The sequence below is a fragment of the Chiloscyllium plagiosum genome, chromosome 35 (genome assembly GCF_004010195.1).
Source record: "Chiloscyllium plagiosum isolate BGI_BamShark_2017 chromosome 35, ASM401019v2, whole genome shotgun sequence".
Classification (NCBI taxonomy): Eukaryota; Metazoa; Chordata; class Chondrichthyes; order Orectolobiformes; family Hemiscylliidae; genus Chiloscyllium; species Chiloscyllium plagiosum.
This window is the reverse complement of record NC_057744.1, coordinates 23,411,957-23,430,675: the sequence shown is the minus strand read 5'-3', so window position 1 is coordinate 23,430,675 and position 18,719 is coordinate 23,411,957. Positions and strand designations below refer to the sequence as shown.

Below are 18,719 nucleotides of genomic sequence, written 5' to 3'. Positions count from 1 at the left end.
AAGGAAACAATCACACACAAAAACAGGAATTGCTGGAGAAACTCAGCAGGTCTGGCAGTATTGGTGGACAAAGAAACATAATTTATGTTTCAAGTCCAGTGATCCTTTTTTGGAACTTTGCTTACTATGGTTACAACATGGAGTTTAGACACCAAACTGTTTATGTGAGCAGTGTAAGAATTCATGAGAATTATGATGATGACTTTTACCTACCAATATGACCTGCCTGAATGCAGATACAAATAACCAAATAATATATGGTCCATGTTTAATATTTTTATATGGAGCCCAAAGCTTTTTACTCCCACAAAAAGAGAGAACAAGGTCTTGCTTTCGAAAATGTTTGCTTTCCACCATCCAAAATGATATATTTCCCACCTTCTGCTAGTTAATTCCATCAATCAGGATTTATCTCTTTCATCCAATTTTTCCATTCCCTCATTTTCTCATTCTTTCAGCACAAGAGACTGCCTCTATACTTTTCTCTTGGACTGGCCCTGTTCCCATCTTTTATATGAGATATCATATGATACCCATGAATTTATGGTCTGCCGTTAAGTTTTGTCTGCATGTCTTTAATTGAAAAGAAGTTTGAATTGTTCATAGGTCATAGAGTCTCAGAGATGTACAGCACGGAAACAGATCCTTCCATCCATCTCGTCCATGCCAACCAGATATCCGAAATTAATCTAGTCTTATTTGCCAGCACCTGACCCATATCCCGCCAAACCTTTCCTATTTATATACCCATCTAGATGTCTTTTAAATGCTGCAATTGTACCAACCTCCACCACTTCCTCTGACAGCTCATTCCATACATGCACCACCCTCTGAGTGAAAAAGTTGCCCATTAGATCCCTTTTAAATCCTTCCCCCTCACCTTAAACTTATGCCCTCTAGTTCTGGACTCCCCGACCCAGGAAAAAGACCTTGTTTACTTATTCTACCCATACCCCTCATGATTTTATAAACCTCTATGAAGTCACCCCTCAGCCTCCAATGCTCCAGAGAACACAGCCCCAGCCTATTCAGCCTCTCCCTAGAGCTCAAACTGTCCAACCCTGGCAACATCCTTGTAAATCTTTTCTGAACCCTTTCAAGTTTCACAACATCGTTCCAGTAGGAAGGAGACCAAAATTGCACACAACATTCCAAAAGTGGCCTAACCAATGTCCTGTACAGCTGCAACATGACCTCCCAACTCCTATATTCAATGCTCTGACCAATAAAAGAAAGCACACCAAATGCCTTCTTCACCACTATCCTGTCAACCTGTGACTCTACTTTTAAGGAGCTAGCACCGATCCTTGTGGCACATCACTGGTCACAGGCCTCCAGTCTATAAAGCAACCCTCCACCACCACCACCTTTGAGCCAGTTTTGTAAGCAAATGGCTAGTTCTCCCTGTATTCTATGTGATCTAACCTTGCTAACCAGTCTACCATGAGGAACCTTGTCAAATGCCTTACTGACGTCCATATAGATCAAGTCTACCCCTCTGCCCTCATCAATCCTCTTTGTTACTTGTTCATAAAATTCAATCAAGTTAGTGAGACATGATTTCCCATGCACAAAGCCATGTTGACTATCCCTAATCAGTCCTTGCCTTTCAAATACATGTAAGTCCTGTCCCTCAGGATTCCCTCCAACAACTTGCCTATCACCGATGTCAGGCACACCGATCTATAGTTCCCTGGCTTTTTCTTACCATCTTTCTTAAATAGTGGCATCACGTTTCCCAACCTCCAGTCTTCTGGCACCTCACCTGTGACTATTGATGATCCAAATATCTCAGCAAGGGGCTCAGCAATCACTTCCCGAACTTCCCACAGAGTTCTAGGGTCCACCTGATCAGGTCTTGTGTATTTATTCACCTTTATGTGTTTTAAGACATCCAGCACCTCCTCCTCAGTAATATGAACATTTTCAAGATGTCACCATTTATTTCCCCATCCAAGGTAATGACACGTATTACACATGTCTCTTCTATGGCCAACACGTTCTGGAGTAGGATTCAAACCAGGAGTTTCTGGCTCAGATACAGGGACACTCCAACTGCACAAATGAAGTCAGTTTTGATTTTCCACATACCTAGGATGTGCTTGGATTGGACAACATGGCTGACCTTCTGCAATTTAACCAAATGAAGCTCCTGGAATTACAAACTGATTTTCTGAGTCCTTTCAGCCACTATTTTGTTCTTCATTATATTTTGAGGACAATGCTCTCTGATTAGTTTGTGTTGTTTCAAAGCTTCAGAGAATATTTTTACTCAGACATCACATAATGTCTGTGTGGAAGCCAAACTGACTGAATATTGTTCACTGATTCCCTGGAAAGCTAACTATAATTGAAACACTCTGAGAGGTCAGCAGAGCACAGCTGAGAAAAAGGCAGATTGTGAATAATGAGGATTTTTTTTATCCACGCAACCTGTCACAAGAGAGGCAGGACATCTAATGAGCAGCTGACAAGCTGAAATTACCACAAGAACGGTACTTAATGGTTGAAGTAGAATGAAAAATTGTGATAACATTTCATGGAGATATAAAGAGTATGGCTATATGTCACAAATCACATATATCGGCTATCATACATTTACTTCTGTGCAAATCTTTTCAGGACCCATTATGCTAAGAATGTCAGTTGTACATTGTGTCTTGAATAGACACTCGAAAGAACTATTGGTATGCATTTAGATAAGATATTAATTCTAAAGTCTCTTTCAGATGACCATAAAAGATCTCATGGTGGTCTTTAAAGGAAGAGTAGCAGGGACTTCTCCAGAATTCTGGCCAATACTTATCTCTCAACAAAACCCTCTAAAACGGTTTATCTGATCCTCGTCACATTACTCTTTGCGGAGCTTGTAACAAGTTGGCTGCTGCATTTTACAACTTTAGAATAGAAGCACTTCAAAAGTCCTTCATTGGCTGTGAATGGATTTGGGCCTTCCATGATAGTTTTTTTTTCTATCATTAACTCAGTAATTAAACAAAACATATTGATTACAATGTTTTAATGAGGTTTTATAAAATGACACTGAGGGAATTATTTGCAAAGTGTATACCCAATTTTATCTGCAAATAGACAATGAATAGAAACCTACCTCATCATCAATTTATTTAACACACGTGATTCAGATTCTCAATGTCTATGTACATTCAGCAAATTCCTGCCTTCACAAACTTAGCTTTTGCTAATCGCCTGTTTTTGTGGCAACTCATTGTAAGAAACACAATGGTTTCATGTGATACATTTCTGACGTTTTGTAGTTAGCTCTGCTGACCCAAACACTGCAAATCTGTCCACTATGATTTTGTGAGATATGGCTTGCCTGCTGTAGAATTGTTTCAGAGACTGGATCAACATAAACAGCACTTTGAAAGGTACAAGTTATTTTATGCATTTTCTCATCAAATTAGTAGATAAAAATATTTTAACTCTTTTTACTTAAGAGTTTTTGAAAAATTTTCAATTACATTAACAGTCAATCATTTAAGTTAAAGTGAATTGTTTTAAAGTGAGAATGTGGTATATTTGAAAAGAATATAAGGGAGCATTTTTTTCTATTTGTATATTCAGCACATAGTGCAAGTTCAAATGTTGCACTGAGGCAAGGTATGTATAAGACATACAAGAATAGCTTGAATTGCAATTTGAATAATAAAATTAACAATTATATTGATCATATTATTAACTCCAGAAGTAATTTTAAACAATAAATAGTTTTCCTTTATTTAGTCCAGATTCTGTCTTATTTGGAGTTTGCTTCACTCAGTGGACTACAGGAAGAAATGAATTCCTAAGTTTGTATCGACACCACAGTTTATAAAGACTGACTTATAAACTGATCAGCCCAACTCTAGTGGTTAGCCTGTGAAAGCCCATTTATTTATTAGGTTTCAGTTGCCCTATTATTAAAACTTCTTCTGCACAAAAGTTTTTAAGATAACTCAGCATATTCCCTAACTCCTGGCCTTCACAGTCCATCCCCGATAAACGAATATCTATGCGCTTTTATGTAACTAACAGAAATATTTTGTACTATGATTGAAAAAGGAATGAAAGGGAACAATATCACTTTAAAGAAAGTTATTTTGATTGTAGTACTTCAGTCATTATTCTGAATTTCATGGTTACTTTATTATGTTTAAAGTTATAGAATGGTATAACATAGATATTACTACCTTCTTACGTCCCATGACCATTTTTCAAATTGGTCAGTCATTTCTTAATATGCATTGAGGCTCATTAAAGTATTATGTCCACCTTTGATTTCTTTTGAAAAGATGTGATTTTCCATGTTATGTTGTAAACTCTATAGCCAACAGCAATAAAGGAATAGAATGTTGTTATAATACTACAGATCAATCCACCAAACATAACTCGCTGTCTGGTTTGGTGGTTGAGGAGGAAACACTCAAATCATTTAAAAGGAACCCAAATTAGCACCTGAAGTGCAAGGCTATGGACCAGGTCCTGGGAAGTGGGATCGGAATGGGCAGCTCATTTATTCAGCCACCACAGACACATTGGATTGAGTGGCTTTTTTTCTGTGCCATAACACTTGTACAGTTCAATGGTTCTAAAGTAATGTGTTTAAAACCATGTGAAAAAGAAGCAGATCAATTCTGCCCATATAATGCAGCAAAATCATAAAAACCATAATCCGATTTACAATTACCAGTAGCTGCAGAGTAAATCTTTAGTAATATTTTATGTGATAATGTCCTGTCAAAGGTTATTTAAAGCATGAGATTATAAGGTAGAAACTATATTGATGAGAATATTTTCATCATTTGAATCAATTATTTGCTTTTGAGTTTTGAATCTGATCCATACATTTCATAAAATATTGATGAAAATATGTTGTATTTGCAAGATATTAGTCGCTTTTAAATCAACAACATCTTTAAAAAGTCTCTGTGAAACACAGTGTTATTTAATCAAAGGTCAATATTTATATTTATATCTTAAAGTTCAATGGATCAGGATATCACATAGATACTGTTGTCATCGCCATTGAAAATATGCATATCAATCTCTGCCATCAGTATCTGTACACATTTCCACTCTCAAAATCATTATCTGCAGATACTGGAATCCAGAGTAGACAGGCAGGAGGCTGGAAAAACACTGCAAGCCAGGCAGCATCAGGAAGTGGAGAAGTCAACATTTCAGGTGTAACCGTTCTTCAGGACCGGGGGTTGGTGTAGGAGGAGTTGCAGACGGAGGGAGGGTGGTGAAGTGGGGATAGGTGAAGACAGGTAGAGGGTACGACCTGGTTGGTCAATGGGATGAATCCGGTAGGTGGCTGGGAGGAGTGGAAGAGAGGGGCAGGAGCTGGGAAAGGAGTCTGGGGATGGAAAGGGAGGTTATTTGAAATTGGAGAACTCAATATTGAGTCCTCCAGGCTGTCGGCTGCCAGGAGGAAGATGAGGTGTTTTTCCTCCAATTTATGCTTGGTTCATTGTGGCAATGGAGGAGGCCAAGGATGGTCATGTCGGAAAGGGAGTGGGAAGGGGAATTAAAATGGGTGGTAACTGGGAGGTCTGGTCGGCCCCTGTAAGCCCCGTTGAGATGCTGATCGAACTACTCCCTAAGTTTAGGTTCGGTCTCCCCAATGTAAAGAAGACCACATCAGGTGAACCTGATGCGGTAAGTTAATTTGGAAGAGAGGCAGGTGAACCTCTGTATCACCTGGAAGGACTCTTTGAGGGCCCTGGGTGGAGGTGAGGGAGGTGGTGTACCGGCAGGCTTTGCATCTTTTCCTGTTCCGGGCAAGGTACCTGAGGGTTAGGGAGACTGGGGGCAAGTGGCACACACCAAGGACCGGTGAAGGGAACGGTCCTTGCAGAAGACCGAGAGTGGTGGGGAGGGGAAGATGTTCTTGGTGGTGGGGTCTAATTGGAGTTGGCGGAAGTTTAAGGATGATGTTTTGAATGTGGAGACTAGTAGGGTGGTAGGTAGGGACAAAAGGGATTCTGTCTTTATTGCATTAGGGAGGAGATGTTTACAGCAGTGGAATGGGGAATGGAGGTGGTGTGGTGAAGGGCTATCTGGTTAACAGAGGAAGGAAAGTTGTTCAAAATAGGTGAACATCTGGAATGGAAATGTCTCTTCGTCCAAACAGATGCAGTTGAGGTGGAAGAATTGGGAGAACAGGAAGACGTTCTTGTAGAATACTGGGTGGGAGGAGGTGTAGTCCAGGTAATTATGGGTGTCTGTGGGTTTATAGAAAATGTCCATCTGGAGACTGTCACTGGAGATGGAAATGGAGAGGTCAAGAAAGGGGAGGGAGGTGGCCGAGATGAACCAAATGAATTTGAGGGCGGGGTGGAAGTTCTGGGCAAGTCAATGAACTGCTCCAGTTGAGCCTGAGTACAGAACTTTGCACCGATGCAGTCATTGACATAACGTCAGAAGAGTTGGGGTACAATGCCTGTGTATGTACTGAAGAGGGACTCTTCAACGTAGCTGACAAAGGGGCAGGCATAGCTGGGACCCATCGGGTACCCATGGCCACCTCAACCACTTTGGTTGATGGTTCAAAGAAGGGGTTAATGAGCAATTTAAGAGTCATATCCTATCACTTTTGGTATTTAACTGACAGCAGGAAGGGCAATCACCTTGCATCCAGGCCAAACAGCGAACCCTAGTAGGATTGCTTAAAGACCACCAGGTGGCTGTGCTGGATAGAGATGGAGATCCCTCATTCAAAGACATTTTGTGCTTGCTTGAGGGACCTGGCATTAGAAACCAAGGCAATCTTTGGAAATCCAATCTCTTGTCCTTAGCTGAGTGCATAACCTTCAGTTAACATTGGGGTCCTGGTGGCATTTCCTGTGGTGCGCGGCTGACAGATTTGCTGGTAGGTCTCTGGTAATGGGATTTCCATCCCGGTCACTTAAATTCCTGTGGGTCACTTTCCAAAAAGGATGCAACACCCACCTCTCATCAATTCTGTAGCCAGACAGCAATACCCCCGAGGCCTGGTTTCAATACCAGGCAATGTGCCCATACTGACAACAATAATTACCCCAGCCCTCGACTTTGTGGTAATTTGGGGGCAAACCCCAATATTTCAAAGCCAGCATATACTTTGACAGTTGCAGAAAGGAATCAGGACATAAAGGGTTACCCTTGATATGCTCACAGCTCTAATGGTTAGGAAAAGTGGATAATATTCTATGAGACCAAGAGAAACACTATTTTTCATTGCAATAAAGTATTGGGCACACTAAAGGAATTTGCTACATGCACAGTTAACTTGCTGACATTTGTGGAAATTGAAATCACTCAAAATATATAAAGTTAATAACAAACTGTACCTTTTGTTTTCTACTTCCTCTCATAGGTTGCATCTCCAAAACAAAAATGTACAGTTTCATGGGAGGAGGCTTGTTCTGTGCTGGTGTGGGCAATATCCTACTAGTTGTTTCCACAGCAACGGATTACTGGATGCAATACCGCCATTCTGGCAGTTTTATGCACCAGGGATTATGGAGATATTGTGTGCCAGGAAAATGCTATCTGCACACTGACAGCGTTGGTAAGGAGATCAAAAGCAGACAAGAATAAGTTCATAGTAAAGCAAATGAATACACTAACTTAGGAATGCCATAAATGCATTTCTTAAATCTACCAAGGATTTATGCTGAAGTAGAAGGGTCATTGAATACGACTCATGGATATTTGAGATTTTGTTTGTACATAAAGAATGGCAGTTTGTGTTCAGGTTACTTTAAGCTTCTCAAACCAATCAGGACATTTTTAGAAGGTGATTGTTTTGTGAGTCAATATAACATAATTATAGCATTCCTGCTGGTCTGGTTGATAAAGGCTACATCCAAAGCATGTACCAGTTTCAGCTCCAAGGTGTGCTGATCACAGATGATAACTACTTGAGTTATGTCTTTAAAGTTGCTTCAAAGGTAGTCACTGAGTAGGAGACATATTTAAAAAGAGATAGAAAACACACAGAGATGAACGTACAAACAGAACTGGAGATATGCCTGCTCGATCAAGCCCACTGTATCAGTCACGGTATCATCACTTGAATTGTATTTAACAATTATATAGAGATGCAAAACACATTAGAAAAAGATAATTGAAGACAAGCAAATAGTCACAGAGAAAGAAAAGAAAGTATGTGAGATTTACAAAGAGAGAAGGGGAGTCTAGCAGGTGCAATGCAAGAAGAAGATTAGGAGAGACAGAACAATTTCAAAATATGAAGGAAAGACATCAAGATGAACAATAAACATAGTATTTTTTCATAACTTATATATAATGCTGCAATACATTAATCAGTGAAATCAATATTTATATTTTAAAGTACATTATTATCCATTTCCCAATATCCAATTTTGCACACATAGATATTTGCAGAAAATCACAATCAGTCCCCACTTTGTTCAACCAGCAACTTACTTACACAGATACAAAATCAAATCATAGTGTGTACATGTCAGGTAATATTTTGCATTTGACTCTTCATCAGAAATTACAGTTTTCCTGTTCAAATACTGACTTGCCAACTTCACATTTCTTGAACTTCATTCTCTCTTTTCCCTCTCAAATTATCTGTACAGTCCTGATCATTTAGATTTTCAGCTCAGCCTTTGAATTTGATCAGTTAGGGAGTCAGAGAGTTATACAGCATGGAACCAGAACCTTCAGTCCAACTCATCTGTGCCAATTAGACATCCCAATCTGCCTCAGTCCCATTTACCAGCATTTGGCCCATATTCCTCTAAACCCTTCCTATTCGTACACTCATCCAGATGACTTTTAAGTGTTGTCATTGTACCAACCTCCAATATTTCCTCTGGTAGCTCGTTCCATACACACACCACTCTCTACATGAAAAAGTTACCTCTCAGGTGCCTTTTAAATCTTTCCCCTCTCACCTTAAACTTTTGCCCTCTAGTTTTGGACTTACCTACCCTGGGAAAAAGACTTTGGTTATTCAACCTATTCATGTTCCTTATGATTTTATAAACCTCTATAAGGTCACATCACAGCCTCCAATGCTCCGGGGTAAAAAAGCTCCAACCTTTCATTGTAGCTCAAGCCCTCCAGTCCCAGCAAAACCCTTGTAAATCTTTTCTGAACTCTTTCAAGTTTAACAACATGTTACATATAGCAGGGAGGCTAGAATTGAATGCAGTATTCTAAAAGTGGCCTCACCAACGTCCTGTACAGCTGCAACATGATGCCCGAATTACTACAGTCATTGCACTGTCTAATGAAGACAAGCGTGCCAATGCCTCTTCACCATCCTGTCTACCTACAACTCCACTTTCAAGGAACTATGTACCTGCACCCTTAGGTCTCTTTGTTTAGCAACACTCCTTAGGGCCTATCTTTAACTATATAAATTCTGTCCTGGTTTGCCTTGTCAAAATACAACAGCTCATATTTATCTAAATTAAGCTCCATCTGCTATTTCTCATCCCATTGGCCTATCTGATCAAGGTCCCGTTGTACTCTGAGGTAACCTGCTTCACTGTCCAATTTTAGTACTATCTGCAAACTAACCATGTCTCTTATATTCACACTGGGAACATTTACATAAATGACAAAAAGCAGTGGACACAGCTTGTGTCACACCACTGATCACAGGCCTCCAGTCCGAAAAGCAATCCCCTACCACTACCCTCTGTCTCCTACCTTCAAGACAATTTTTTATCCAAGTGGCTAACTCCTCTCAGATTTCACGTGATCAAACCTTACCAACCAGGAAAAAGTAAGGACCGTAGATGCCAGAAACAGAGGTCAAAAAATGTTGTGCTGTGCTTAACCTTACTAACCAGCCTACCATGCCAAGCCTTGTTGAATGCCTTGCTTGAAGTCCATGTTCTTTGAAAGAAAAGTCTGTGTTAAAATGCTGAGAACTGTCTGACTATTGGGTCAAATTTTCAGGTCTCCTAGACTGGACATATTTCTGAAGTTGGGTATTAGACGTCTGCAAAACTGTGTGGGAATTGCCTGGGAAGTTTCAATTATCTTTGAGGCCTTGCTCTGAAGTCTCCTCTACAAACATTTCCAATTCTGACATAGAGTCGGAGACTTCAGATTGTTCCAATACTTTTATCTGAATACTTACCCATGAAATGTTAGACAGAAAATAATCAAGTATAACTCCTTGGTAGCTCCAGAATTAACATCCAGATCAATCACAGTGGCCTTATGATTACACCTTCCATCCCATCAGCCTGCTACCCAGTTGACCCAAATGGACAAATCCCTGTCAATTCTTTCCCCATCTACCCAACTACACTCACCCCGACACAACCCTGTTATCCTAAGTAACTCCCTGAGATAATTACTCCTCCACCTACTGAACCTCAACCTCCACCTCCACCTCCACCTCCCACCATGATTAACCCATAATAATTGCTCCCCCTGACTGCACAGCCAACTTCCCAACCCAGCCCACCACCTTACCGATGTATTCATCTGTCTACTGTCTCAACCCACTTAACCCACCTCACTCACCTCACACACCATTTCAGCATCTATCTTTCTCATCCATCTATCCACTCACCACACCCTCCTACCTACCTCAGCCATCCTACCAACTTACCCACTCACCTGCCCATTCACTCATCTATTCACTAATATTCAAGAACTGGACATTTGGATGTACAATATGGCACCAATTCCTGCAGCAAGCGGTATATCCACTAAAACATTGTTTCCAGATGGAGAAGGTGCTCCATATTTCTGGAAAAAAACAAGCTTTGGAGGTCCCGGAAGAAATGCTGAGATGCATTATCTCTGGGGAATTTCCAAATAGTGCGGCATTCTAACAATGATTGTCATTTCTCAGAAGATCGGAGTCATTCAGTATTGTGTGAATATGTGCCTGTAGTTCAACAGAATAAAATAATTCTACTGTGGATTGAAACAGTTTTAATTGGCAAATAATAGAAGAATAGAGGAATTAAAGCACAATAAATTCACTGCTTAACTTACAAATATACATCTAGTGGATAACAATTTACTTGCCTTTCTAATTTATTTTTTATATTATTAAGTGGATCTATTTCTACTAATGGATCACAGTAAATTACTATTTATCCAAATTAATTATAATACAGAAAAAGCAAGAAATACTCAGCAAGCCAGGCAGCCTCCGAGAAAAGAAACAGAGTTAAATTTCAGACTGATGACCCTTCCAGAGTTTATAACCAGATGAAACAATCACTTCCTGGAGAATGTTGCTTGTTGCACTCAACATCTTTCAACATTTTATTATAATAGTTGAAGCATGTTCAGGCTCTGGTGTTATCAGAGGTGTTTTGCTTGCACTGTCTAACTGTTGAGGCATGCAATTGTATTAACATGGTAAAATTTCTAACATTATCATTAACTATCATTAATTCACTTGATAGTTTAATAGGGGTCAAAAGCCATCCATTTCAATAGGTTTGTAAATAACCGGTCTGTAAACTGACAATGAAATCTTTTGTTTATTTCAGTTTTTTGCCACTAATGGTTATGGTATTTAAACAGACTTTATTCTGATGCATAATGATAATTAACTAATACTTTCCTTTGGCTTTCTTGGTTTATTCCAGCTTACTGGGATGCCACTCGAGCATTTATGATCTTGTCCCTCCTGGCGGGCATCATTGGCATCATTATTGGCATCATGGCATTTATGCAGTACTCTTCTTTCAACAAATTTGATAAGACGTTTGCTGCAGGTGTCTTGTACTTTATTTCATGTAAGTACTGTGAATGATTTCAAGCATCATAGACCCATGAAACCATTTAATTTTCTTCAATATGTCATAACTGTTAGACTCATTATGCCTCTCCTGTTTTTTGTGTGGCAGGTTTGTTTGTGTTGCTAGCCATGGCCATTTACACAGCTGTCACCGTGAACTATTATGGTAAACGGTATGGCCATTGGCGCTTCTCTTGGTCTTATATCGTTGGATGGGTGGCTGTGGTGCTCAACTTCTTTGCAGGTAAGACATTATCTTCTGTGAGAGAAGAACTTCTGAACCATCTGTGCAGCTTCTCTCCTTCTCTGTGCGAATAGTGTTACAATGGATTATCAAAAGCAAAATCACCCTTGAATTAAGGTCATTGTTTCACATTAAAACTGCATTCTATTGCTCTTTCTTTCTCATGTAGGAGCTAAGTGTGAGTGTGGTATATTCTTTCACCAGCAAAAGAATACCACAGCCAAGTCTACCCTTCATCTGACCAAACAGTCTATGCAGATAAAATATCACCAGACAGAAAAAAGGAGAAGCAGCTCTGGCTAGATCTTACCTCCCAAAGCCACTGAGGTTAAGTATGCCAACCAGCTGAAATCAGTTAACTTGACAAAGAATGGACACTGAAGACTTTCTGACGTGTATGGCACAATTCTACACTGGACATATATAGGGAGAGCTTCAACAGTGAACTTTTTTGAAAAAGGCTTGTTAGAATCAGATCTCTAAATAAGAACAGATACAAAGAAATCATTATCACCAAAGTTTCCTCTCCTTTTTGCTACTTCCTAAAATATCTCCTTTGTCAAATAGTAGGGCACCAACAATGACATAAAGATGGATAACAAGGCATGATATGGCAATGTATTGCTTTCTGAGCTAGTAAATTGAACCAGCAGGTTGGTATGGATCCATCAGTATGGATTTAACCAATCTGTTAAATCCAAAAATGTTCAGGTCCGCTTCACTCCCTTAGTCAAACCGAAATGAAGTGAAAGATTTCCTTCCTCAATGTGACAGACCGTGAACTGGAAAATTTGGTATGAAGGCTGTGATTGACCAGGAGAACCAAGAAAAGCCAGAAAAAAGATTGGAATGATCACAGCTGAGTTCGAATCTCTGACTTCCTTCCTGTTAACAGAAGTCCCTTTGCAAGAATACTTTGCGGTCTCCACACTTTCTCCAGTACTCCAAATGTTGGTTAAATCAGGCAGTGTTGATATGTTTTGTAAGCTCCATGTTTCTCTGAAGGGTATTAACAAACACAATGGCTTTTTCCACAACACTGCAGCTGCTTTGTAATGTCTTGGTCACTTTCAGGTTCGTTGGATTGAATTTTGTCATTTATCTGGAAGTCAGGGCTGCAAGCAGGAGAAAGCCCACTTTGCTGGGTGGTAAAATACTAGAATCATATTGTCACTGCCAGCACCAGCCATAGGCCTGATGGCTCTGTAGCATCAGTCGCACTACTAGGCGAACATGACGACTGCCGATGCTGGAGATTAGACTTGAGAGTGTGGCACTGGAAAAGCACAACAGGTCAGGCAGCATTCAAGGAGCAGGAAAATTGACGTTTCAGACAAAAGCCCTTCATCAGGAATGAAGTGAGAGATTTCCTGATGCAGGGCTTATGCTCAAAATGCTGATTTTCCTGCTCCACGGATGCTGCCTGACCTGCTGTGCTTTTCCAGAATCACACTCTCGACTCAGTAGCACTACGGGCAATCATTGCTGGGTCTGCAACTCTTGTGAGACGGCATTTCAATTGCAATGCGCTCTTAGAGAGAAGCAGCAAATTCCTGTGGGGAAGCTGGGATCAGTAAGTGCATAGATCAAGGAGGCAGTGGAACTTATGGATACATTATGAATATACAAAACTTAGGAGTAGGAGTAGGCATTTCAGCCTCTCAAGCCTGCTCCATTGATCATACCATCATGACTGATTTGATTGTAATCTCAAATCCACATTCCTGCCTAGCCTTGATTACCTTTCAGCCCCCTGTTTCACAAGAAACTGTCAACCCTTAAAATATTCAAAGACTCTGCTTCTTCCTCTTTTTTAAAAAGAGATTCCCAAACAGTCTTTCAAAGATAAAAAATTTCAGCCTGTCTCTATTTTAAACAGCAACTCCTAATTTTTAAACATTGGCCCCTCATTGGACAGTCTCCCATCAAAGGAAATATTTAACCCGAATACTCTCCCCACCTTCCTTGTCAGTAGTCTTGAGACTTTCAAATGTTTCAATCAAGTCACCTTTTACTCTTCTAACTTCCAGAGAATATTAGTCCAGCCTCGACTAGAATTGAATAGAACAGAATAAAATAGCCTTTATTGACACATGCACTCAGAAGTTTGTAATGTTGCCTCTCTGTGCCATTTTAGTTACAGAGTACCTAGTTACAGATACTTTATGTGTTAGTACAGAGATTTTTAAAATGGTGAGCATGCGAACTGAGTTTAGAGGTCCAGAATGAGAACAGAAGTGACCATAAAATACTTAAGTGTCAGTTCCTCCCCAATATGAGTCAGTACCTGCTGGTCCCAGGGCACAAGGCCATACTGCCTCATGTGGCCCTCAGTCCAGGACTTGCTTGGATGCCATTATACCTCAGGCTGCTTGCTCTGCCGTCACACCAGTAATCTGCCCATTCACTCTGCTGTACCGGTAATTGGCCCACTTGCTCTGCCACACTGGTAATCGGCCAGCTTGCTCTGCCACCGCACCAGTAATCAGCCAACTCGTTCTGCTGCACCAGTAATCGTCCCACTCACTCTGCCACACTGGTAATCAGCCAGCTTGCTCTGCTGCGCCAGTAATCGGCCAGCCTGCTCTGCTGCACCGGACATCAGCCAATTCGCTCTGCCATTGCACTGGTAATTGGCGCATTCGCTCTGCCACCGCACCAGTAATCTCCCTGCTCGCTCCGTCACACCAGTAATCGGCACACTCACTCCACCATTGCACTGGTAATCAGCACACTCTCTCTGCCACTGCACTGGTAATCAGCACGCTCACTCTGCCATTGCACCAGTAATCAACCTGCTTGCTTCACTGCTGCACCAGCAATCGGCTGCACCACTCACTCTGTAACACCAATAATCAACCTGCTCACTCTGCCGCTGCACTGGTAACTGACCCACTTGCTCCGTTGCATTGGAAAGCGACCTGCCTCCTTTGCCACCGCACCAGTAATCAGCCCGCTCACCCTTCTGCAGTCTCTGGACTGGGCTTGCTTGCTTGCTCTGCTCTGCTCCTACACGGGCTCCGATTACAGCCCGACTACCTTGCTTCCACTGTTCAGGCAGGGCATCAAAATTGGGCGGAGGAGTGGGTGGGAGAGCAGGAAGGAAAAAACTACAAAGAGGAGAAAAAAAAGGAAAAAGAAAAAATAATTTGGGCAGAGGAGCTCCAACCAGAGCATCCTGCTCTGCCACACTCTCGAAGATCTCTGTTTCAGGTCTCCAGAACAATTGTTAATTCTTTCTAACCTTTTCTTCTAAGACAACCCACTCATTCCAGATATTAGTTCAGTAGACTTTCTCTGAACAGCCTGCAATGCATTTACATCCTTCCTTAAATAATGTGACTAATTGTGTACACTGTAATCCAGATGCAATCTCAATGGTCCAGATAATTGAAACATCACCTCCTTATTTTCCTATATAATTCCCCTCGTGATAAATGAGAACATTCTATTCACTTTTTTAATTGCTTGCTGAACCTACAAAGTCACCTTCTGTAATTCTTGCACGAGGATACTGTGAACTTTCTGCATTTTTCACAATTTCACTAATATGTTTTAGTTTTATTTTTCCTACAAAATAGACAAATTAACATTTTTTCACATTATACTCTATTTGCAACATATTTGCCCACTCACATAACGAACCTGTATTTTGTTGTAGTCTCCTTACCTCCCCATTACAACTTACCTTTCAGCCCATCATCTAAATCATAAATCACAAACTATTGAGGTTCCAGCACTAATCCTTATGGCACACCACTCATTTAATGACACTTAGCTGAAAAAGACCCATTTGCACCTACTCTCTTCCAGCCAAACTTCTATGCATGTCAAAGTGCTCCCTGTTCACCATGAGTTTTCTTTCCACAATAAACTTTGATCTGACACCTTCTGAAGTGACTTCTGAATATCAAAGTACAGTAGATCTACCAGTGCCCATTTGGCCACAGCATGTTTCCTCCTTAAAGAATGCAATAAATTGGTTAAATCTGATTTCCTTGTCACAAAATTATGTTAACTTTGCTTGATTATATTAAACTTATCAAAGTGTCCTGCTATAACATCTTAAGAATAGCTTCAATAGCTTATAATATCTTGCCTATGACAAATGTTAAGCTAACTATTTTATAATCTCCTGCCTTTTACCTCCCGCCCTTCTTCAGTAAAGGTGTTACATTTGCTATCTTCTGATCTAATGGGACTGTCCCTGAATCAAGTGGCTTTGGAAATTTAAAACCAACACCTTAACTATTACTAGCCACTTCTTTTAAGACCTTGGGATAATGTCCATCAGGATAATGTCCTCAGCACTTTGTCAGCCCATAGCTCCAACAATTTACTCAGTACCACTTCATTGTTAATTGGAACTTTCCTCACTTTTACCCTTCCTTCCCTTCCCTGATTTATCTCTTTTGAGATGTTAATTGCATCCTCTGCAGTGCAAAATACCTGTTCACTTCATCTGTCATCTCCGTACGTTTCAGGATTAATTCTCCAGTCTCACTTTCTATCAGACCAACATTCACTTTGTGAATTCTTCTCTCTTATAAATGTTTTTAGAAACGCTTACTATTGGCTTTCTTATATTTCTGGCTCGCTTTCTCTCATTCTCTAATTTCTCCCTTCTTATTCATTTTTGTTATTCATTGCTTTTCTAGCTATTCCATACAATCTTCTTCTAACCTGCTAACTGTCTTTATATATTATATGCTTTTCCCTTTTGTACTATATTTAACTTTCATATATTGGAATGCATTATTCTGCATATTCTGAAATATCCCCGGAAACATCTTCCCCATCACTATTGACCCATCCTTTAACTTAATTTGGCAATATACTTCAGCTCACTCCACTTTCATGCTCACATGATTGCACTTTTTTTTCAAAAAGAGCCCAGCAACTACTATTCTCTCCCAATGCAAAGTTCAATCATATTGTTGTTGTAGCTACCTTGAGACACCTACACTATGAGATTATTAATTAATCTTATCTGATTATTCAATACTAGGTCTCATACAACCCACTCTCTAGGCAGCTCCAGAACAAGCTGTTCTGAGAAACTATCCTGAAAACATTCTTCAAACACTACTCCCAGGCTACCTTCGCTCACCTGACTTTTCCAATACATACATGATTGGAATCTTCCATGATTATTATCATGCATTGAATGAAGAATCAGCGTACTGTGTTATTGGGAGGAGGCTTACCATTTTAACGATTGCCCCTTCATGGACCATCAAGGAGAGCTTCCAGAACCTACTGAAAGGTCTCCGGGGATTGCCTGATGGTCTCTCCATGTCACATGGGCCCCCACCGACAAATCAAAATGCCAAAGATATGGCAAGTGTCAATAAATTGGACACGGAGAGTCATAGAGTCATAGAGATGTACAGTATGGAAACAGACCCTTCAGTCCAACCCATCCATGCTGACCAGATATCCTAACCCAAGTCCCATCTGCCAGCACCCGACCCATATCACTCCAAACCCTTCCTATTCATATACCCATCCAAATGCCTCTTAAATGTTGCAATTGTACCAGCCTCCACCACTTCCTCTTGCAGCTCATTCCATACACATAGCACCCTCTGCATAAAAAAGTTGCCCCTGAGGTCTCTTTTATATCTTTCCCCTCTCACCCTAAACCTATGCCCTCTAGTTTTGGACTCCCCAACCCCAGGGAAAAGACTTTGCCTATTTACTCTATCCATACCCCTCATAATTTTGTAAACTTCTATAAGGTCACCCCTCAGCCTCCGCAACTGCGGGGAAAACAGCCCCAGCCTGTTCAACCTCTCCCTTTAGCTCAAATCCTCCAACCGTGGCATCATGCTTGTAAATCTTTTCTGAACCTTTTCAAGTTTCACAACATTTTTCCGATAGGAAGGAGACCAGAATTGCACGCAATATTCCAACAGTGGCCTAACCAATGTCATGTACATCCGCAACATGACCTCCCAACTCCTGTACTCAATGCTCTGACCAATATAGAAAAGCATACCAAACACCTTTTTAACTATCCTATCTATCTGCAACTCCACTTGCAAGGAGCTATGAACCTGCATTTCAAGGTCTCTTTGTTCGGTAACACTCCCTAGGACCTTACCATTAAGTGTATAAGTCTTGCTAAGATTTGCTTTCCCAAAATGCAGCACTTCGCCAAATCAGCTTTGGTTAAGAAAAAGAAGGAAGCATATGTAAGGTATAGACCGGATAGGTCGAGTGAATCCTTAGAGGAGTGTAAGGGAAGTGGGAGTATACTTAAGAGGGAAATCAGGAGGGCAAAAAGGGGACATGAGATAGTTTTGAATTAAACTCCATCTGCCACTTCTCAGCCCCTTGGCCCATCTGGATGACTAATCTGAGGTAACCCTCTTCCTGTCCACTACACCTCCAATTTTGGTGTAATCTGCAAACTTACTAACTATACCTCTTATGATCGCATCCAAATTATTTATGTAAATGACAAAAAGTAGGGAAACCAGCAACGATCCTTGTGGCACTCCACTAGTCACAGGCCTCCAGTCTGAAAAACAACGCTCCACCACCACCCTCTGTCTTCTACCTTTGACCCAGTTCTGTATCCAAATGGTAAGTTCTCCCTGTATTCCGTGAGATCTAACCTTGCTAATCAGTCTTCCATGGGGAACCTTGTCGAATGCCTTACTGAAGTCCATATAGATCACATCTACCACTCTGCCCTCATCAATCCTCTTTGTTACTTCCTCAAAA

General features: G+C 40.7%; 1 protein-coding gene across 1 annotated transcript in view; it reads left to right on the top strand.

Moving 5' to 3' along the window:
• The first annotated feature begins 3,252 nt into the window (after nucleotides 1-3,252).
• The window catches only part of lim2.1 (lens intrinsic membrane protein 2.1), an 18,725-nt gene continuing 3,258 nt past the window's right edge, over nucleotides 3,253-18,719 (top strand). The window contains exons 1-4 of the mRNA XM_043676821.1: nucleotides 3,253-3,389; nucleotides 7,361-7,555; nucleotides 11,592-11,741; nucleotides 11,853-11,987. Of these exons, the coding sequence (XP_043532756.1) occupies nucleotides 7,381-7,555; nucleotides 11,592-11,741; nucleotides 11,853-11,987 (460 nt within the window). The 5' untranslated portion in view covers nucleotides 3,253-3,389; nucleotides 7,361-7,380. The remainder of the gene's footprint in view (nucleotides 3,390-7,360; nucleotides 7,556-11,591; nucleotides 11,742-11,852; nucleotides 11,988-18,719) is intronic.